This window comes from Capricornis sumatraensis, chromosome 2, assembly GCF_032405125.1.
Source record: "Capricornis sumatraensis isolate serow.1 chromosome 2, serow.2, whole genome shotgun sequence".
Taxonomy (NCBI): Eukaryota; Metazoa; Chordata; class Mammalia; order Artiodactyla; family Bovidae; genus Capricornis; species Capricornis sumatraensis.
In genome coordinates this window covers 123,700,622-123,723,755 of record NC_091070.1, presented here as the reverse complement: position 1 = coordinate 123,723,755, position 23,134 = coordinate 123,700,622, and the positions used below count along the sequence as shown (strand labels likewise).

At 40.5% G+C, this 23,134-nt stretch overlaps 1 protein-coding gene across 6 annotated transcripts in view; it reads left to right on the top strand.

Annotated features, from left to right (window-relative positions):
* The window catches only part of CHD1L (chromodomain helicase DNA binding protein 1 like), a 71,573-nt gene that overhangs the window by 18,825 nt on the left and 29,614 nt on the right, over positions 1-23,134 (top strand). For 2 of the 6 annotated variants that reach the window (XR_011144402.1, XM_068963759.1), the window contains exons 2-10: positions 3,999-4,111; positions 6,726-6,832; positions 7,404-7,518; positions 8,100-8,131; positions 12,772-12,853; positions 16,427-16,589; positions 17,851-18,006; positions 18,650-18,742; positions 21,497-21,593. Coding sequence is in view for 5 of the 6 variants with exons in the window: in XM_068963759.1 (XP_068819860.1) it covers positions 3,999-4,111; positions 6,726-6,832; positions 7,404-7,518; positions 8,100-8,131; positions 12,772-12,853; positions 16,427-16,589; positions 17,851-18,006; positions 18,650-18,742; positions 21,497-21,593 (958 nt within the window). In the remaining variant the exon portion in view is untranslated. Of the gene's footprint in view, positions 1-3,998; positions 4,112-6,725; positions 6,833-7,403; positions 7,519-8,099; positions 8,132-12,771; positions 12,854-16,396; positions 16,590-17,850; positions 18,007-18,649; positions 18,743-21,496; positions 21,594-23,134 lie in introns of those variants that run through there. The other 4 variants (XM_068963758.1, XM_068963760.1, XM_068963761.1 and 1 more) reach the window with 4 other exon arrangements.

The following is a 23,134-nucleotide window of genomic DNA, read 5'->3' as shown; positions in this document are numbered from 1 at the left end:
CTTGGAAAATCCCTTGGATGGAGGAGCCTGGTAGGCTGCAGTCCATGGGGTCGCTAAGAGTCGGACATGACTGAGCGACTTCCCTTTCACTTTTCACTTTCATGCATTGGAGAAGGAAATGGCAACCCACTCCAGTCTTCTTGCCTGGAGAATCCCAGGGACGGGGGAGCCTGGTGGGCTGCCGTCTATGGGGTCACACAGAGTCGGACACGGCTGAAGTGACTTAGCAGCTTAGCAGTAGAAAGGACTGCTATTCTGAATTTGTACTTAATGGCCTAAATGTTTTTATTCTAGTATAATTATGGTTTTTCATTTTACGTTAAAATTTTCATTTCCCCAGAAATTTATTAGGAGAGAACTTGACTCTATTCCTTTCCCCCAAATATGGAACAAAGTGCCTGCTTTTTGGAAATTGCTGACTTAAATAAGTATTTTGTTTCGCGGTAAGCAGTCGTCTTCTTAATGGTGTCAGAGATACATCGCATTCATTTGGTGAACTTTAGAAACTCAGAATACTTTGGATCATAAAGGTGTGTTTGGATTGCATTTTTCTTTTTTTTTTTGGAATATGGAGAAAGCTGACAGTTGGCCTCTTGGTTTTTTCCTTCTGGTAATTTATGGCATTTTCCTCTGACTGCTTTTAAGATACTTTTCTTTTAAGTTTTTAGAAACCTAATTATGATGTGTCTTGGTATATATTTCTTTGGGTTTATTTTTTTATTCTCTTTGAAGTTCATTCAGCTTTTTGAATCTGTAGATCTTTTGCCAAATTGTGGAAATTTTTTTCTTTGAGTACTTTTTTAGCCCTGTCCTGTTTCTCATCTCTTTCTGGGATGCCAGTGAATGAATGTAGATCTTTTGTTAGAGACTTGCAGTTCCTTGAAGCTCTGTTTTAGTCTGTTTTCTCTCTGTTCAGATTGAGTAATTTCTGTGGTTCTGCCTTCCAGTTCACTGATTCTTTTCTCTTTTCTATTGTGCTATCAAGTCCATCTTCTGAGTTTTTTACTTCGGTTATTGTATTTGTTAGTATATTATTTTTCTTTGTCCTTTCTGTTTCTTTACTGATGCTTTCTATTTTTTTTTTCAGTTATTTTAATAAGCCTGTTCATAGTTGCTTGTTTGAGGCACTTTTATCATTGCTGGTTTAAAATAAGTGTAACACCTGTGTCATCTCGATGTTGGCACCTCTGGGTTGTCTTTTTTCATTCAGTTTGAAATCTTCCTGGTTCTTGGTATAATGAATGTTTATTAAAACTGGACTTTTAAATTTATTTTAGCTGCACAGGGTCTTCATTGTGGCACATGGGCTTCCCTAGTTGCGGTGTGCAGAGTAAGTTTCTGTATGTGCAATCTTAGTTTCCTCATCAGGGATTGAACCTAGGCTCCCTGCATTGGGAGCATGAAGTCTTATCCCCTGGACCACCAGGGAAGTTCTTACTTTACATATTGAGACTCAAGGTCTCATTTAAACCTTTTGTTCAGTTGTCTGTGCTGCTCTAACAGGGAAAGGTGGTTGCTGCCTTGTTACTACCAGGTGGAAATAGAAATCAGACTTCCCCTCTGAGCTTTTCTTAATACCTGGGAATAGGGAGGGGGTTTGTCCTTACTTCTGGGTGAGAATAAGAGTACTAGCTCCTAATCTGGTCCCCATGGGCACTGTGCTAGGGGTGGTCTCATTAACCCTAGGCAGTGATAAAAATCCTGAGTCTCCACTGCTGCTGCTGCTAAGTTGCTTCAGTCGTGTCCGACTCTGTGCGACCCCAGAGACAGCAGCCCACCAGGCTCCCCCGTCCCTGGGATTCTCCAGGCAAAAACACTGGAGTGGGTTGCCATTTCCTTCTCCAATGCATGAGAGTGAAAAGTGAAAGTGAAGTTGCTCAGTCGTGTCCGAGTCTCCACTAGGCCTCCTTTAACACTGTAGGGCCGGTTGGGGAGGGGGCTCATATGAGCTAGTAGGAATGTAAGTTCAGGCTTCCTATGTGGTTTCTACTGACATTGCAGGGGAGGGAAAAGTGAAGTGGGATGTTTTCATTATTGGTGAATGGGATGAAGATCCTGACTGCCTGCTTAGCCATCCCTGGTACCTTCCTGCTAGGGGTGATGGGAACTTCATTGAACCTCTTGAGGGTGGAGGTCTAGGCTCCCATTTCGCCTTTGCTGTTGGGGGTGGGGCCACAGATTTTTTCCCTTTAGTGTTTGGCTTAACTAGAGTGGTTATTGTCCAAAAGTTATAAGTTCTGTCTCTCTAGGCTGTCTTTTTCCTTTGGCTATGGAAACAGGCATTTGTTAAACTTTTCTTTGCTGTGTACATTGGCATTTCTGGGTGGTTGGTTTCTTCACCTCTAAGTCTGGGCTATATGAGGCAAAAAGAAACCCAGGGAACTCATAACTGTTGTTTGCTGGCTCCCAAGGTTACTAACCAGTCTGCCTTCTTTGACCCCACCTTTTCAGAGTCATCTTATTATGTTCATTTTCTTTGTAATATTCAGAATTTTTAGTTGCATTATCAAGAGGAATGATGAACATCTCTATCTCCCCAAAAGCAAAAGTCTCCAAGGTTCATATTTTAATCTTGAAATTTTCTGGATTTTCCCACATACAATATGGGGATGATACCTAGCATGGGATTGTTACTAGCTTTAAATTGGGTAAATTAATGTACATTGTTTACTATTCTCTCTGGTATTTAGTAAGTGCTTAATATAAAAAATAGTAATCCTTTATCTGCCTTACTTGCCATCAGTATCTTTTTTTCACTTGTCATTTGCCTTTTTAAAAAGTTTTGTTTTTGTTTGCGCCGGGTCTTTGTTGCTGCGTGCAGGTTTTCTCTAGTTGCAATGCAGTCGCTAGTCGTGGTGCACAGCTTCTTACTGCAGTGCCTTCTCTTTGCAGATCCCGGGCTCTAGGGTGTGTGGGCTTCAGTAGTTGGCAGCACCAGAGTGCTCTCTATAGAGTGCAGGCTCAGTAGTTGTGGCACAGGAGTTTAATTGCTCTGCACCATGTGGAGTCTCCCCAGACCGGGGACTGAACCCATGTCCCTGGTATTGGCAGGTAGATTCTTAACCACTGGACCACCAGGGAGGTCTGCCTTTTATTTTTATGGAGGGTTTTTTTTTTTATGTACTAAATTATTGTTTCTTTTCTAAATAAAAATTACATATATAAAGTAAATATCTTTAGATAAAAATTATAATTATATACCTACATTAAAAAATACTTGTTAATCTTTTAAATGTTTTACAATTGTATGTTGCCCAGTTTCTTTTTAAAGGTGATAAGTTCAAACCAGAGTTTTACTTTTGTTAATAGTTTTTCCCTAAAGTATGTTTGAGGGTTTCCCCCTTGGGAAGATATGGCTAGTCTCTGAAACTGGGTTTCCTCCCACCCCCACCTCAGAGAAAGAGAGGCAGCAGGAACTCTGTGGATTTCAGACGTCTATTTTCTGCTGTCCTTGTACATTGGTAAACACCTCCTGTGCAACACTGTTTCCATTCTTAACAGCACTGCTTCTGGATTCAAACTTGATTTAATCTAGTCCTGTCTTGATTTTTTTTTTTTTTTTCCTTTAGCATCTGATGGCAGATTTAAACGGTTGCAGTTAAGCAAGCAGGCACGTGTATCACCCATGTGTTGTTTGCTGTTACGTTGCATCAGTAAAACCTCATTTCCTAGAATGGACACTGGCATGAGACTCACGCAGACTGAAGGCCAGATCCCAGATTGATTTTCTCATCTGTCAAGTGGATCCTGTAACACTGACAGGCTGTTTTAGGGCTTTGACTATAGTGGTGGCAAAGTTTGTTCAAAAAATAGTGTGGAAGTCAGCAAATATTTGCATATCTGTAACTTCTCAGCAAAAGATATGGCCAGTAAGTCGTGGGGTATAGGCAATTAGGCAGGGTTCTTTGGTTGAAGGTCTTGAACATAGCCTGTGTGTGTGCTGAAATGTCTGCTCTTCCAACTTGCTGGTTTTTTTTTTTTTTTTTTTTCATTTCTAGGGATCTGTCTACGCCCTTACCAGCTGCAGGGAGTCAACTGGCTAGCCCAGTGCTTCCACTGTCAGAATGGCTGCATCCTGGGGGATGAGATGGGCTTGGGTAAGACCTGCCAGGTATGTCACTGTGGAGCGAGTACTGTTTACCTCTACTGAAATACCTCCTTACAACTCATTCCTGTTTTTAGCTGCCAACTATTGGGATGTATTTTTACACTAGGAGGTATACAGGTATTTTTATTCCTGAGCCTTTGTTAACGAGATCATGACCTTGGACTTGGCTTTTCTCATTATGGGGGTAGTTTTGAACTGTCACTTCCTTTGTTTTAATCTAACCCTTGACATTTAGAATTACAATTAATGGGCAGGATTTTCTATATAAAGCAAGTATGCCTGTCCCAGGGATCAAATTGGCTCTTCCCTCTTTCGTAATACTTTACTAGTTAAATGGATCACTTTTAATATTAGTTTCCCTCAGTGGTGGGGCTACCTCCCATTTCTCTGGCATGCTAGAGAATTACAGAGGAGGTACTCTGTTTTCGAAAATGACCTGGCCTTCCAGTGGTAGGAATCAGACCTACCTCCTTGGTAGGAATCAGACGTGACTTCCTTGGGCATGCATTACCAGGTTTTGTCTTGAGATTGATCCTGCCAGTAGGATAATCACAAGTACAGCTCATGGTGACAGAGGTCAGTGGTAGTCTTGGACTGATGGAAAGTCCAGACACAGATACCCCTTGGGTTCATCACACAAGGTTTATTCCTCTGTAGTGTACCAAAGAAAGTCAGTGCAGTCAGGGTATACAGCAGAGGCAATTGAGCAGAAACCATGGAAGTGTAAGTTTCTTGATTCCAAAGGTTTCATCATTGAACTCACAGAATGAGTAAAGTTCCCATTAGTCCTTTTAGAAGGACTAACCTCTCCCCTTAAGTCTGACCTCGCATAGTAAACATCAACCTGGAACAGTTCTGCTCAGAGTCTGGTCTGACCATGTTGAAAGTGAAAGTGAATGTTGCTCAGTCATGTCCAACTCTTTGCGACCCCATGGACCATACGGTCCATGGAATTCTCCAGGCCAGAATACTGGAGTGGGTAGCCTTTCCCTTCTCCAGGGGATCTTCCCAACCCAGGGATCAAACCCAGGTCTCCTGCATTGCAGGTGGATTCTTTTCCAGGTGAGCCCAAGGGAAGCCCAAGAATACTGGAGTGGGTAGCCTGTCTCTTCTCCAGCAGATCTTCCTGACCCAGGAATCGAACCCGGGTCTCCTGAATTGCTGGTGGATCCCTTACCAACTGAGCTATCAAGGAAGCCCCTGAGCTATCAAGGAAGCCCCTGACCTTGTTGGCAATGTCTTAATCTAGATGTATCTCATTGATTTGGGGGTTATTCAGGATAGAGTATGACTTCTGAGCATCGTTCCCCAAGGTAGCTATTTATCACCCTCAGATGTCTCAGGCAGTAATCCTGGTTCTAGTATATTCCTGAACTGAGAGATATGGAACAAAGAGAAGTATCCCAGTGTTTCTGGGAGGCAGGCCAATGGACTCTTATAATTCAGGTAGAGAGCCCTCCACGTAGTCTCCTGTGCAGTATCCATTTATCATGGCAAGCTTTTAAAGAAACTTCTCTAGTCAAAAATGTGTACAGCCAGGTCCTAAAATAGGCTATTAGGCTTTACAGAGATTTCCAATTTAGACCCTGACGTGAGTTTATGAGGCGTTCGTTATTGTTAGTTTTCCTCACTGGAATGTGTGCCCCAGGAGAGCGAGGAGTTTTGTTTATTTTGTTAACTGTTCTACACCAGAGTTCGGAATAGAGCCTGGTGAATAGAGGGTACTCCTAGTGCATGGGCTTCCCAGGTAGTGCTAGTACTAATGCAATGCTTAGTCACTCAGTTGTGTTTGACTCTTTGCGAGCCCATGGACCATAGCCCACCAGGCCTCCTCTGTCCATGGAATTCTCCAGGCAAGAATACTGGAGTGGGTTGCCATGCCCTCCTCATGCTAGTGGTAAAGAACCTGCCTACCAGTGAAGGTAGACATAAAGAGATGCGGGTTTGATCCCTGGGTTGGGAGGATCCCCTGGAGGAGGACACAGAAGCTCACTCCAGTATTCCTGCCAGGAGAATCCCATGGACAGAGGAGCCTGGTGGACTGCAGTCTATGGGGTTGCTGAGCTGGATAGACCAAAGCAGCTTAGCGTGCAAGCATGCATGCATAAATCCATGTGGGGGGAGGTTAGGAAGGAAGGAAAACGTCCTCCTTTAGGAGACCTGGCCAACAGCAGAGGCCAGGGTGTGGTTGATCGTCTTCAGTCGAATCTTGATTCTTCTTAGCATGCGTGTTTAGAGCATTCCTGACTTTGTGCCTTGTTTGCATTGTTTTCGTTGATTTCTGTTGTCTGTTCCTGATGCTTTCCTTTGTGTGAAAGGTTCAGTTACATAAAATTTGAGCACTATTGCTTGTTGACTGTTGATGTAATTGAGTACCATAAATGTCTTCGGCAGTTGTATCAAAGCTTACCTGATATCACTCTAGCAATGGCTGACTCTCCTAATGTGTGGAAGATTGTACATTATTTGTTTGTAAAGCCAGTTTGTTTAATAGATTGTGTTTATACTTTATTCTTTTTGATGCAATTATAGGTGTTCTTTGCAAGGTTGTGGGAACTTTATAATTTTTTCTTTTGTGGAAAGGTGATCAAAACTGCCTTCTTTTTCTGTGTTCCAGACTATTGCACTCTTCATTTATTTGGCAGGAAGATTAAATGATGAAGGACCATTTCTGATTCTTTGTCCCTTGTCTGTTTTGAGCAACTGGAAAGAAGAGATGGAGAGGTACAGAGTAGATGTGGTTGAAATTTTTTTTTTACTTTTTTTTTCTGGGTACTATGTGAAATATGATAAAACAACATATTGTCCTAAGCAGTGAGTTTATTTTTTCCAGAAAACTCTGACCTGAGGCAGTGTAGATAAAGAATGAGGAGCAGATGAGGGAGGGTCCAATGGATGTTTTTATTGCCTTTTGGCAATTTGAAGGTCAGTACTTATTTTTAGTAAATTTTGCTGAACTGAGGAAGAAACCATCCTTTTCATAGTGATACATCCTTTTCATAGTGATACAGTAACACTTCATAGGAATGTGGAAAAATATTTTTCTTTTAGGAATTAACACAAGGTCCTTTTAGATGTTCATCTGACCCTTCTCCCTCTTCACATGGGGACTTAGTCACCCTTAGGTGTACCCGTTACTCTAGTTGAGGTTTCAGGGTCTCAGGACTCGTTCTGGCTGCAGAGCATCCTGGGGTCTGTACATCTGCAATCCTTCCATGAAATGTCATTTTCCAGACATGCATCCCTTGTCCATGGCTCTGTGTTTGTGTTCATCTACCTCTTTTCTTGGATTCAGATTTGCTCCAGGTCTTTCCTGTGTAACATATGTAGGTGACAAGGACAAGAGAGCCTGCCTACAGCAAGACCTGAAGCAGGAGTCACGTTTTCATGTGCTGCTAACTACCTATGAGGTATCTGTTTGTTTTTCTACAGCCAGAACTCTTAACCTGGGACCTTAGAAGTTGTAGAATCCTCTGGGATTATATTTAGTTTTTTTGAGGGCTCATGTTATTCTAGGAGGAAAGTCTGTTTTCGTTTGATTCTCACAGAGGTCCTGTGAGCAAAGGGAGTGAAAAACTATTGTTAGTTCGATATTTCTCCCTCTCTCTTGGTGGATCAAGGGGGAAGGCTTCCCAGGGAGGCAGCACTTGAACTGTCTCTTGGCCGATGAGTAGAAGAACATAGGATAGGCTGAGGCATCATCTGTTACTAGAGGATGGGAAAGGAAGATGAAGATACTTAATTCCCGTCTCTGCTCTCGTTCTTCAAGCTAATAATGTCCAGACTCCTGTAAGCAAGCCCTTCATGTGTTCATGCCTCCCTTTGTCTGTAAGATGCCGCCACCCAGAGGTTATGCTCGGAACTCTTTTACATAGTCAATGAATGAGACAGCTAAATCCGATAGTTTAGGAGAGTTAATAAAAGACTAGCTTATTAATGTCAGAAGTATATCAATATCAGCCTTTACAATGTGTCTTCCTTAATTTTTCAGATTTGCTTGAAAGATGCATCTTTTCTAAAGTCGTGAGTATGTTGCACTACTTCAGAAATTGTCCTGAATGTGTCATGAGAGTTATGTCTTTCCTTCACATTTTTTCCCCTGGTTTGTCATCCGTGAGTCTTACCGGGTGTGTGGTATGGCAGGAGTCTTGCAGTCCAAGCCCGTACTCCTTAGCTGTGTATGCGTAGATTCCCTAACTTAACCTCTGTGAACCTCAGCTTCTCTATCTGTAAAATGAAGACAGCTGCTGTGAGGATTAAGTGAGATAAGCTGTATGTGGTGGGCGGTTAGTAGATACCAGATTCTTTACATCACAACTTGTATAGATGCCTGTCAGGACTGCTGTGTGGAAATTCTACTACAACATAGGGGAATTATTTGAGCTTTTTTTCTGGAAATATCCTAAAATAGCCATCAGTGCTATGAAGTTAACTTTGTGTTTTTTTAATAATGTTTTTTATTTATTTTGGCTGTGCTAGGTCTTGGTTGCTGCACAGGCTTTTCTTTTCTCTAGTTGCGACAAGTAGAAGCTACTCGCTAGCTGTAGTGCACACACTTCTCACGTGGTGGCCCCTCTTGTTGCAGAGCACAGGCTCGAGCTGTGGTACACGGGCTTGGTTGCTCTGCAGCATGTGGGACCTTCCTGGCCAGGGGTCAGACCTGTGTCTCCTTCATTGGCCGGTGGGTTCTTTACCACTGAGCCACCAGGGAGGCCCTAAAATTAGCTTTTTAGAAAGGAATTTTTAAATAAATTTCTTTCCAGTTATTGGCTTAGAGGTCTCAAATCAGCTCATAAAGTGTAGGAAACTTAGGTGTAACTCCTGATACTACCTGGTACTTTATACAGTGGTAGGGATGCTGTGTTGCAGTATGTGGTTAAGCCAACAGTTACCTTATAAATAAGAGCTCAGTTTTGGGTGAATAAGAAGATACATTGACAGTTTCATTCTCGTAGCATGTGTACTTCTGGTTAGGTGGGGTTTGTTTCTTTAATATTCAGAACTTTTACAGAGTGCTTTATCAATATTAGAAATGTTGTTTCATACCCAGGCTCTTCTGAGTTGGATTTTTATTTTCATCTTATTTTGAAACACTAAAGACTCAGTCATAGATTTCATGACTTCCATGTAGTGTTTTGTTTCATTCGTGTTTCATTTAAGTACGCATATTTACTTTACTTTTCTTCAGAAAAGGATATGCTTTCCCTCTCACTTCTTTTTTATTGTCAATATCCAACTTAATATGTATTAAAGATCTCTCCTCTGGAAAGACATTGTTCTGGGAGTTACCAGCAATACCAGGAAAGTAAACCATACAGTGACCCTTAAGCGAACATAAACTCCAATAGAGTTAATAAGAAGTATACAGATAATCCATAATATTAGGCAATATATGGAAAGTCTCAAAAGGCAAGAAGATTAGGACATAGATGTTATTGGGTACTTTCCATAAATTATGCTATTGAATCAGCATGAAAACCCTAACAAGTAGGTATCATCATCCATTTTATCGATGAGAATGGTAAGAGATTAGGTGTGACCCATCCCAGGGCACATTGCTAGTAAATGGCAAAGCAGACATCCAAACCCACTTTGTTGTAGAGCTTTTTAAAAGAGAACTTTACAAAGTAAGTGCACTGGAGTTTCACATTTTCAGCAGAAATATAATCTTTCTATATTAGATTATTATCTTAAATCCATTCCAAGTGAATTTAAAAAACCAAGTAGTAAAGGGACATTTATAATGTTTACTCAGTATGACCCCTGAGAACACAGTTGTGTTCTTTTGATGTATTTGGCAAGGTTGTACTGTGTATGACTGTACTGCCTACTGAGAACAGCCTGAAAGTGTAATGCAATCTCAGCCCTAAAGAGGCTTATTAGGGAGGGTTGAGACTGTGCATGTAACAATATGAAAAATAGGAAAATTTTTTGACAATAAACTTATTAAATCTTTGGATCAAGAGGATTAGAAATTACTTTTCCCACTCTCCATCCAGTCCTGGAATTCCCTCCGCCTCTTCCTGTCCAGGGAGCATCCCTTGGCATGTCCTTTAGAGAGTAATTTGACGACCTTCAGTTACTGAGCCCAAATCCACCTCCTTGTAGTCTTGATTCATTAAACACGCTTTTTATTGGTTGCTTTTGTATGTAAAAACCTGAATATTGAGACTTCCTTGGTGGTCCAGTGGCTAAGAAACCCATGCCTCCATTGCAGGGGCGTGGGTTTGATCCCTGGTTGGGGAACTAAGATCCCACATGCCACACTGTGTGGCAAAATAAATTAAAAGAATAGAAATTTAAAAAAAATGAATATATAGCTCTTGCTGCTGCTAAGTCACTTCAGTCGTGTCCAACTCTGTGTGACCCCATAGACGGCAGCCCGCCAGGCTCCCCCGTCCCGGGGATTCTCCAGGCAAGAACACTGGAGTGGGTTGCCATTTCCTTCTCCAATGCATGAAAGAGAAAAGTGAAAGTGAAATCACTCAGTCTCTCCGACTGTTCGCAACCCCATGGACTGCAGCCTACCAGGCTCCCCTGTCCATGGGATTTTCCAGGCAAGAGTACTGGAGTGGGGTGCCATTGATACCGTAATGATCTTAACAGATTAATACCTAATCTGTGTAGAATGGTAATTTAAACAGGAGCCAGGCACTGTCCTGTAGCCCCTTGAAAAGGGCTCACACCCTCGTCATGCCGTGACCAGTGTCCAAGATCAGCTGGACTCTTACTCCTCATGATCCTTCAGTGCAACTCCTGCTACCCCGCAGGAGTGATCCTGATTTCTGCACCCTCTCTTGGACCCAGTTCTTCCCTCTACCTGCACCACTCAGTAGGTGAATGGGCCTAGCTGTCTGCTTCTGTACCCATTTTCTGGATTCTCTCTGTGGCCTCAGAGGAAGAAGGCTTTCTCCTCTTTTAAGGCCAACCTCTGCTCAAGATCTTCCTCTAATATTTGAGGGATTTTAATTTCCATGTATCTTTCCAGTGTTCTGCTTTACTTGTATGTACATTTAGTTGTTTTTAACATGTAAGTATGTATGTATTTTTGGCTGTGTCAGGGTATTGGTCGCAGCCTGCTGGATCTTTTGTTGTGGTGTGCTGGTGCATGGGCTTTTTTTGCGATGCGCAGGCTTCTCTCTAGGTGTGGCTCACAGGCTTCAGAGTGTGTAGGCTCTGTAGTTTGCGGCCCTTGGGGTCTCTAGTTGAGGTGCACAGGCTCAGTAGTTGTGGACCATGGACTTAGTTGTCCTGCAGCACGTGGGATCTTAGTTCCCCACCCAGGAATTAAACCTGCATTGGAAGGTGGATTCTTAACCACTGAACCACTAGGGAAGTCCCCTACATTTAGTTTTTTAAGTATAAGAATAATGTAATGGGATTACAGAACGTTTTCAAATGAGATAAGAGCCTTATAACTTCCACTTTATTATCTTTTGCATGGTTTTTATTATATAAATATATATAATATTATATATATTTTTTAGTTATATAGGCCTTTTAAATTATAATCATATTTATCATTTAAAATGCTATATTTCATCACCCATTATTGGACCTATTATTATTTTCATGTTTTTGCTGTTTTAGATAATGCAGCTTTGAACATATTAATACATACATATTTTAAATTTTTTTGTGGGCAAAACAGCTTCCCAGGAGTATATACAGAGGATATCTTTTTGGGAATTTGTGGTCATAACTGTTATGCTACCAAAGGGCACTGGCATAGCCACCAGTGACTTCCATGTTAACAGAGCCAGTGATGTATCTTCCTGTTGTAACATTTGAGCTGTTCACCGTGTCCCCATTCTTTATAATTTATCTAGTTATTGGTTGCACTGGGTATTCCTTGCTGCTTGTTGGCTTTCTCTAGTAGCGGCGAGCAGGAGCTCCCCTTCATTGCAGGGCACAGGCTCCTCATTGCAGCAGCTTCTCTTGTTGCAGAGCACAGGCTCTTGGCACATGGGCTTCAGAAACTGTGACTTGCGTGCTCTAGAGTGTGGGCTCAGTAGTTGTGGTGCAGGAGCTTAGTTGTTCTGCAGCATATGGGATCTTCCCAGACCAGGGGTTGAACCTGTGTTCCCTGCATTGGCAGGCAGATTCTTTTCCACTGTACCACTTGGGAAGTCTACCATGTCCCCATTTTAAAATCACACTTTTTTTAGCTACTATGACATCATTGTGTCTTGACTTTTCTTCTGGGTCTGTATCTTAGTTCTGCCTCATACTAACTTTATGACCTTGACTGAGTCATCTGCCTTTCTGAGCTTTAGTATCCATGTTAGTAAAAAGGGCACAATAGTGTCTACTCATTTTATTTTTTCAGGTTAAATAACATACCTAAAAGCTCCAAGCTTTAGGTTTGTTAAAGTGGCACATGTAAGTGCTCATTAGTGTTTCCTTTTGCTTTCTGTCTCCAGTGCCTTCTTTTCTATTTTCAATGCATCTCAGAAAATCAATTCCCTTAATTTTACTACATTATCCAGATATTGCCTTATGTACTTGGTTGGCTCTTGGAGAAGGCAATTTGAGTGTGTTTCTAACAGAATGGCTTGATATTAGTCTTCCCAGAAAGAGTCTTAGTTTTGTAGTAAGACTTTTGGGTGTGAGATATGTGTTTGAGTTATATAAAACTGAAAACATGGATTTTTCCCTCACAGCTTCCCTTGGAGTGTTCTTGTTGTGGATGAAGCTCACAGGTTGAAAAACCAAAGCTCCTTGCTGCATAAGACTCTTTCAGAGGTAAACTCATAGGATACTTTTAGTTTGTGTATCACTCCCTTTCAAAAAATGTTAATATTAGTTTGGTCTGTATAGAGCCAATTAAATTGACACATTTTTTTCAGTGAGATTTCTGCAGGGTTCAATGAACATTTTATGGTGACACAAGTAATACTTAATATGGCCTAATTTCTCTTGTCTTTTACATAGGAGATAATGTTTATTAAAAATCTGGTTGTCAAATAAATAGGACTCTACTCCAGGATAATACATTGTATTTTTGGAAATGTTTCAACTGTCTTTTGATTTTCAGTTTCTTTAAAAATAATCTTAATGTAGTTTTTCTGTCTGCAGTAACAAACATATCTGACATATTTATTGTACAACTCCCCCATTTACCTGTTTAGAAAATTTGACAATTCGGAGTCATGAAGAGACTGATTTCATGCCATTGAATATTCCCTTCAGTCTCACCTGTCTTTGTCATACTTCTCTGAGTATGAAACCTTTGATCTTACTCCATTCACTTCTTTGGCATCATTCTGACAAAGCAGATGAGAAATGTCATTGTAGCCTTAGATTTGCCCTCTTTTCTGAGGAGCCAGTGGAAAAGCTTATGGGTATGAAGTGCCCTTCTTATTGTTGACCTAGTAAAGGCTTGTTAATTCCTGCGACCTGGTGTGCAAATTTCTGGGATCGTCATTGATTTTGGTCCCTTTCTATAATAGATCAATTAATGAATTTAGAGGTCATTTGGAGGAAAGTCTTAGATCTGAATTCTTTCTTTAGCTTTAGTGGTTAAAAGTTACGGTTTTTAGTGTTTAAGTGCAAATATGGCCACTATTATTATTATTACCCCGAACTCAAAGATTGCTGTCCCCTTGTAGGCCCCCTCTGCTCTGTGGTGTCCTTTGCCTTCTTTTTAAGGACTCTTTAACACAGTCTCTTTCCCAAGTGATTGTCATATCTGGCACCCAAGAGACTCTTAAGCTACTGCTTCATCAGCTGCTATGCCAGTTTATTGATTTATAGTGGGAGAAGGGAAGCAGGTGTAGTAAAGGAAGCCTGTGTTTGGAGTGGGGAAGCTAAAGTCTGTTGCTGGCTCCAGAGCCTTTTCTTCTTTTTGGTAAGGAAACAGGCTCAGAGGAAATTGTTCTATGTTTTCTGAGTATTCCTTTTTAGGTGAGGTTTGAACTGCAGACAGCTAGTTGGTCAGGAAAAAAACACATTTATTGATTGGGCTGAGAGGTGGGGAGAAGGGTACTGCCTTTTATTTTCTCCTCTTCCAAATACTGTTTTCAGCTTGTTTGTAAAATTTGGAAGAAGCCTAAATGTCAATATAGGAATTGATTATACTGTACAATTTGTGGTGTACCCAAACAGTATATTTACAGAGTAAGGCTGTAAAGATTATGAAAGATTATGTAGAAGAATATTTAATAATGTAGAAAATATTTGCAAAATATTTTATACAAAAAAGCTTCCAAAATTTTATATATAAGCAGAGATTTGTCTCTAGGCTTCTTTTTCCCGATTATAACTTTTGATGCTGAAATGAACACTGCTTTGAATTAAAATATTAATCCATGTGATAGTGTAATTTCATTTTAGTGATTGACAACCTTGGTTATCCTCGTTGACTTCATATTTTTTGGCCATTTTAGTTCTTTGAGCATATTGTAAAAGTGTGATTTAGTTATTGGAAACATTCATTGTTAACCATTTCCCATACTTGAAATATTGTGAATAGGTTGCACTGCATGCGGCATGAGTGGGTGGGCATTGATAAGACAATTTAAAAGGAAACAAACCAAGTGAAAGTGCTTCCCCCAAAGATTCTGAAAACAGTTTTCATTGATTGTATCATTTCATTTATCACTTTCGATATCTTCTTATGACCCCCTCCAAAATCAAATTATAGACACACAAGAGGAAAAGTAAAAGCCACCAATTATCCTATTCCACTGTGTATTTTAACATTTGGTATATATGCTGCCACGTTCTTTGCAGCACATGTGTACACCCAAACCTAAATGTATATTATGTGTGCATGCTAAGTTGTTTCAGTCATGTCTGACTCTGCGATCCCATGGACTGTAGCCCTCCAGACTCCTCTGTCCATGAGATTCTCCAGACAAGAATACTGGAATGGGTTGCCATTTCCTTCTCCAATATTGTTAAAAAAATAAAAATACATTCAGTTCAGTTCAGTTCAGTCTCTCAGTCGTGTCCGACTCTTTGCAACCCCGTGACTCGCAGCACGCCAGGCCTCCCTGTCCATCACCAACTCCCGGAGTTCACTCAAACTCACGTCCATCGAGTCGGTGATGCCATCCAACCATCTCATCCTCTGTCCTCTCCATCTCCTCCTGCCCCCAATCCCTCCCAGCATCAGAGTCTTTTTCCAGTGAGTCAACTCTTCGCATGAGGTGGCCAAAGTTCTGGAGTTTCATCTTTAGCATCATTCCTTCCAAAGAACACCCAGGTCTGATCTCCTTTAGAATGGACTGGTTGGATCTCCTTGCAGTCCAAGGGACTCTCAAGAGTCTTCTCCAACACCATAGTTCAAAAGCATCAATTCATCAGCGTTCAGCTTTCTTCACAGTCCAACTCTCACATCCATACATGACCACTGGAAAAACCATAGCCTTGACTAGATGGACCTTATTCGTCAAAGTAATATTTCTGCTTTTGAATATGCTATCTAGGTTGGTCATAACTTTCCTTCCAAGGAGTATGTGTCTTTTAATTTCAAGGCTACAATCACCATCTGCAGTGATTTTGGAGCCCAAAAAAAGTAATATCAGAATTCAGTATATATATGTATATATGTGTATATATATATATATATGCATATATACACACATAATGTATTGCCATGTATTATATATATATATATACACACACACACACACACACACACAGGATACAGCTTTCTCTTTGTGCTGTATTATTTAACTCAAGTAGTATAAGATCTTATGTTAGCTAAGAGATTGTCCTTTGCTTGACCCAACAACTGTTCTTACTGTTTTTCCTAACCTTTACTTCATTAGTCTGTTATTCATGGTGTTCTTATTCCTCTGCTCAAAATTTAACAAGTGTCTTCCCATTTTGGGTGGTATATAGTCCAGAAATGTCCAGAATTCTTGATGTCTTACATTGGCTGCACGTGTTAAGTCTTACGAAAGAATGTTTTTAAAAAATATATCTTCTTTCTTGTAGTGGTGGGTCCTGCTGCTGTAGTTTTGGGCTTCTCAAACTGCATGAGTATATGCTGTGTGCTTGAATTTCCGCATAGGTTGCATAACAGTAACCATTTTGAATACTCATCAGTACTTTAGCATTCACAAAGTGATTTTTCTTTATAAATGGTATCTCCTCCACAGGATTATTATCCCCTTCTTATAGTTGAAACTGAAGAGGTATTATTTCCTACATCAAACAGCTATATACATTTGGAACCTGAGTTTTCTGATTTCATGTCCCTGAATTCATTTCATTCAGTCATGCCTCTCTCTGTAAAGGTTGTGATGGGTCACTCAGTCTTGCTTTCCAGCATTGTAGATTTTCACTTTATTCATTTGTATATTTGAGTTCTCAGTTGTCTTCAGCCTCCTGTTGACTGGAACACCCATCCAGAACAGCCTCCAGGAGCTCTACTCACTCCTCAGTTTTGTGGAGCCTGATCTCTTTTCCAGGGAGCAAGTGGAAGATTTTGTTCAGCGTTACCAGGACATTGAGAAAGAGTCTGCGTCAGGCAAGTTCCCTTTTTACAAATCATGCCAAGAGGTCTGGGCCCAGCAACTTCCCTAGGGCATAAGGGTTATAGATAGAAAAGAAGGAGAATCCATAACCAGAGAATCCCTTCTGAGGAAATAAAGAGCCACACAAAAATAAGGTGATGGCAGAGTCCTCTTGTTGTTCCCAGTGCCTGCTGTTCATGATTCTCGTATTTGTTTGTCTAGTGTCTGCTGGTTTGCAGACTTTTATTTTCCCAACGTGTAATTTCTGTGAGGACTTGGATAACTTCACATGGTACTTCTTGAGGCAGAGAAATATGTGGGTGCCATAGTCTGAAACTGTCATTCAGGGTTCCATAGCACTGGTGTTTCTTTTAACACTTTTATCAGCGCATAAGAACCAAAAGTCTGGGCTGGATGGTGGTGGAAGTAAAGGAGGAAGCCATTCTGGTTTGTACAATGGTCATTCGTAGTTTTCCTCTCATGCCTTTGCTCCTCTGCCTTGTAAAATTGTCTGTCTGTCTATGTGATATTATCCCAGGATCGTTATTCAAAATAATTGATAGGCATGCCAACTAGTGGGTCTGTATGTACTAGCTGAGGATAAGTTGGAAAGGCTTCTCACAGAAATCTCCATACCACAGATTGAATTTTACCTGGGGAACCTGCTCTGATTGTCCCCATGTTTAATGTTGCTATATAAACTATTCCAAGTCAAATATTACACAGGACATACTGATCTTTAAAAAAGTATTTGTTTATCAAATTCAAATTTAACTGGGCACTTGTATTTTTTAATCCTGCGTGCAGTGTAATTCCAGTTTAGGCTAGTTTTCAAAGTTTCCGACAGCTCAGGAAGGAAAAGGGGTATGGAACTCAAAGAACCAAGTGTGAGTACTAGCTAGCACCTTTAGCAGCCAGCTGTATGACTTTGGATAAAGGATTTAACTGCTCTGAACTTCACTTAGTTATACAAATAGGGACGGTGTTACCAACTTGCCTACATTTCTGAACTGTTATGCTGATCAAATGCAAAAGTATCCTGGAAGAAGAATAGCTCTATGCAAATGAGATTATTAGAAAGAAACAGAAGAAGCTGGAAAGAAGAATCCAAGGAAGGCTAAATACTGTGAAAAATTACCTTGCTGGCCTAGAAGGCAGAATTGTTATGAAAATGAGAAACAAAAGTAAACTGTTGTATGTCCTCTAATAGTTCATTGCCTTGGTTTTGCTTTTGTCCCACACTACTTTTGTGTGTTTTTTTCTTTCCTTGTACAGCAAGTGAACTATACAAACTCTTGCAGCCATTTCTGCTGAGGCGAGTAAAGGCTGAAGTAGCCACAGAGCTTCCCAGGAAGACGGAAGTAGTGATATACCATGGCATGTCAGCACTACAGAAAAAATACTACAAGGCCATTTTGATGAAAGACCTAGGTAATCAGAGGGTACTTGTCCATTTAGAAACTAGTGAGGATGTGATTTTTATGCATTTTATAATCACACTCAGTTTGTATAGCAAGAATATGGGATGGGATTTCTTATTCTGAATAGTAGTCAGGTCAGCTAGAGTGAAACTGGCAGAGTACCTTTGCCAGTCAAAGTATAACTCTGACTTTGTTGTTTGTTGACTTTGTGAGATTTCCTCCCCATCTCCCCTCTCCTGGTTTTCCTTAAGGGCTTCCCCTGGTGGCTCAGATGATAAGGAGTCTACCTGCAATGCAGGAAACCCGGGTTCATTTCCAGGATTGGGAAGATCCCCTGGAGAAGGCAATGGCAACCCACTCCAGTATTTTTGCTGAGAGAGTTTCATGGTCAGAGAAGCTTGGCAGGCTACAGTAGGGTCACAAAGAGTTGGACATGACTGAGCAGCTAACACTTTTACTTTTCCGTCTTAAAACAAGGTGATGGTTAAGAAAACTTCTTATCAGTGTGCTGTTCTTAATGCACTTCAGTGAAATTTGGGAGATACAGATTTGAAAGATACATTATTGAAATGAGTAAGGTTATGTATGGAAACTTGCAGGGTTTTTTGTTGTTGTTCAGTAATCCATCTCTCTCTCTCTTTGTAAAATTTCAGATGCATTTGAAAATGAGATGGTGAAGAAAGTTAAACTTCAGAATGTCCTGTCCCAGCTTCGGAAGTGTGTGGATCACCCATATTTGTTTGACGGTGAGGCAGTGCCCTTTTTTCTCAGCAATACTTTTTGTTGTCATTTTATGGCCAACCTCGTAGAAAGTTCTTCAGAAGATTTGTCTGTATTTACTATCTATTTTTCCCCATTTTCTCTTGTTAATTTTTTATGTTGATTATCTAATATATTGTTCATATTCAGATTTCTTCAGTTTTAACCGTCCCTTATGACTTTTTCTTTTATATTTTTAAAGTAAATTTATTTTTATTTTAGATACAGTGGGAAAACACAGGAGAATTTTAATCAGGGGAGTGATAGGATCTGATCTGCATTTTGTTATCATTTTGAGCTATGGACACTTAAAAAAGAAACAATAGCAAAAACAAAAACAAACACCACAACCCCCAAACCCGCACGTCCAGAAATGATAGCATATCCATTCCCCCATCCCCTCCCAGCATGAACATCTCTTCCCTCTGCTGGAAGGAGAGTGACATGTTTATCCTCAAGAGCAGAAACTGGAGAATGAGAGAATTCTATGTAAGTAGACCTCGGTAAGAGCTGGATACGACTGAGCAGCTGAGCGCATGAACAGACCTTGTTAAACATGATTTTCATTTCACTCAGCCTCCTCACATACTGTAGTTCCTTTTCCACAACTGCTTCTCTTTGTTCAGTATAATTGTTGTTTGTTGTTCGGTCACTAAGTCGTATCCCATTCTTTGTGACCCCATGGACTGCCGCACTCCAGGCTTCCCTGTACTTCATTCATGGAGTTTGCTCAAACTCATATCCATTGAGTCAGTGATGCCATCCAACCATCTCCTTCTCTCTTGCCCCCTTTTCCTCCTGCCCTCAACCTTCTCCAGCATCAGGGTCTTTTCCAGTGAGTCAGCTCTTAGCGTCAGGTGACCAAAGTATTGGAGCTTCAGCATCAGTCGTTCCAATGAATATTCAGGGTTGATTTCCTTTAGGATTGACTGTTTTGATCTCTTTGCAGTCAAAGGGACTCTCAAGAGTCTTCTCCAGCACCACAATTCAAAAGCATCAATTCTTTGGCTCTCAGCTTTCTTTATGGTCCAACTCTCACATCAGTACGTGACTATTGGAAAAACCGTAGCTTTGACTATACAGACCTTATCGGCAAAGTGATGTCTCTACTTTTTAATACACTGTCTAGCTTTGTCATAGCTTTTCTTCCAAGGAGCAAGTGTCTTTTAATTTTGTGGCTACAGGCACCATCCACAGTGATTTTGGAGCCCAAGAAAATAAAATCTGTCACTGTTTCCACTTTCTTCCCTTCTGTTTGCCATGAAGTGATAGGACCAGATGTGATGATCTTCGTTTTTTGAATGTTGAGTTTTAAGCCAGATTTTTCACTCTCGTCTTTCACCATCATCCAGAGGCTCTTTAGTTCCTCTTTAATTTCTGCCATTGGAGTGGTATCATCTGCATATCTGAGGTTGTTGATATTTCTCCTGGCAATCTTGATTTCATTATGATAGAAAAGCATTTAAATTTTGCCACTTTTCTGGGTCTTCATTTATTTTGGAGAGCTTCCTGTAACTTATGGGAAATCATGTGAATACTTCTCTCCTGTGAATCTGCCTGTGTCCATCTTTGTTCTTTTCAAATTCAAGATCTGGTCAGAGATTTTATGGTGCATTTGTCATGTCTCTTTATTCTCCTGTAATCTAGAAATGCTCCTCAGCTTTTTGTTTTTTTTTTTTTACTTTTTCATTAAATTGACAGTTTTGAAGAATCATGGCTCTGTGTTTTATGGGCTATCTCATAATCTGAATTTTTTTCATGATTGGATGTCCCTTTGTCTTGAACCCACTCAGTGAACCTTTTTTGTCACCACCATTCCTAGTTCATCAGTGGTTTCTGTGTGTCTCACCTGACGGTTATCAGTTCACTTTTTTAAATTAATCTCTCAAAACCTTGGACACAGTTGATCACTTCTTGAAACAACGTTTTCCATTGGCTTCTGGGACAATGCTTTCTCACTTTTCCATCTGCCTTATGTCTTCTCCTTCTCTGCCTCGTTTGTGAGGGAATTTCATCTCATGGATGTCTGTAAATTTCCCTCTAAGTAATAATTTAGCTGCATTCTACACATGATATGTAGTGTTTTCATTTTCATTCAAATTTTGTTTTTGTTTTTTTTTTAATTCACTCTGATGGGTAGCCTGTGGGACAGTTCCAGGCATTTTATGCTGTGAGGGCTCTAATATTGATATGATCAATGCAGAGGCTTTTCTGCAGTCATTTGAAGGAAGTCCTTGCCAAGTGGCCATATGAATTGTTTTAAAATGTCACAGAATCTTAATGAGGTGCATGTCAGAGCTTTTCTTTTATGCAGAGAGCTGTTGGGAACATGCAGATTTCGAAAAAATCCTTCCAGGTTATTTTGCTACCCTCAGCACGAGAATGACTACTTTATATCTAACCCTATGTCTTGATTCGTTTTCTAGAGTGAGAACCTGAAGGTTTCAATTTTGGGTCTGTTTGGTCTTTAGCATTTCCCTGTGCTTCAGTTTCCCAAAGAGTGCCTTGGGTAAACATTTCTTAGATGTATTGGATGTGCCAGGCTCTGTGATTGATGTTGGGTAGTGCTGATATCATAATATAAACAAATAATTATGAAATGCCTCAAAGAGATATGAGACTTGGGCCCATTATCAGTTAGAAGGATCTTGGCTTCTCTGTAGCCTCACCATCAGCTTCTCCATTCAGAGTCTGCCCCAACTGAGAACACATTTACTGGGAGTGGGTTCTTTCTTTTCCAGGTGTGGAACCAGAGCCTTTTGAAGTTGGAGACCACTTGATTGAGGCTAGTGGGAAACTTCACCTGCTGGATAAGCTGTTGGCATTCCTGTCTTCCAAGTAGGTGATAGGTTCATATTTTCTACCCTGAGCTGGTGATTGTTAAAACCAGAATAATGAGCAACTCAATGATTCCTTGAGACTAATCCCAGTTCTCCTTTTTTTCCAAGACCCTGATTCAGGTTCCACCTTTTCTGCAGCTACACCCTTAATCCCATGCCATCCACTCTATAATCTTCCTTTCCTTTCCTGAATTCCTACAGCACTTAGGATCCTAATCCAGCACTTGGCACTCTGCCGTAATCTGCTGTCTGGTTAATTGCTATATTAACTATGTCACTCCAGCTGTATCTTTTAGTTCTACAAAGACAAAGATACCATCAAACGTTTCTTTTTAAAAGGCCTGCTGGTGTACCTTGCTTTGAATTGACACATATTAAGTACTTAGCAAATATTTACCCTTGTTAACTTGTGGGCTTGATTTGAACTCAGGGAGAACTTGGGGACTCTTTGCCTGAGATGCAAGTTGGGTATTGGAAGAATTAAGCCACTTTTGGGGCCTGTAAATATTTAGCTAAGTGTTCAGTGGCCTGGTGTCTGGCCTGTATCTGATCCTCTGGTCCTCGGAGGTATAGAGCAGTCTAGAAAAAAATCCCAGTTTTCCAAGGATTTCTAAATTGTCCCTTAGGGACAACTGACCCAGGAAGGGCTGAACCAACCTAAAACCTCAGATTTGGCAAAAGTGTCCAACATTAGGAATCTGTAAGTCAAACAGCTGCATGCCTGATTGTATTTTATAGGCTATGATGTATCTCCTCTAAGTGTCCTAGTGTTGGAGAAGGACCGGTAAATAGCTTCTCTTCGACCTTTTCATTTCACAGGTGATGAAACAGGCCCAGGGAGGCTGAGTGGCTTGTCTGAGGCCACCGCAGCCAGCAAATGTCAGAAATGGGATTAGATGAGGTTCTAATCTAATGGGATTAGATGAGGATTGAATTTTAAGTTCAATACCTTTTCTACCAATTTGAGGCTAGAGTCTTGAAGGAGCTTGTCGTAATTGTTCATCTACACCTATCGCAAACTCAGATTAAATTAGTTTTCCTAATAGAATGTTGTTTAGACAGTGCCATACAGTACTTCTTTGTTTATGGAAACTTAATAGCTGATAACCATGGGGTTGTAGGTTTGAACTTTTTTTTTTTTGGCCATACCATGGAGCTTTTGGTTGAACCCGGCCCTTGGCAGTGAAAAGTGCAGAGCCCTAATAACTGGACCACCAGGGAATTCCCTTGAATTTGTCCTTGACCTAATCCATTTTGCCACCTGCTTTCTTCTCTCTTCTCCCTATGTAAGTTTTCTTATGTACCATGTGGGATATGAAATGCCACCTGCCTCTTGCTTCTCTAAAGTGATGCTTCTCAAAATTTTCAACCAATAAAGCTATAAATGAAAGGATAGTGACTTTCACCCCAAAGTAGAGAAGAGCTATTGATTGCCAACCACAAGCTCTTTAGGGTCATCAGTTTTTGTTTCATTTTTTGTACATTTGAATTTTGCATTTTTCTCTTCACATATCTTTTATTTTGCTGTTAAAACTGTAT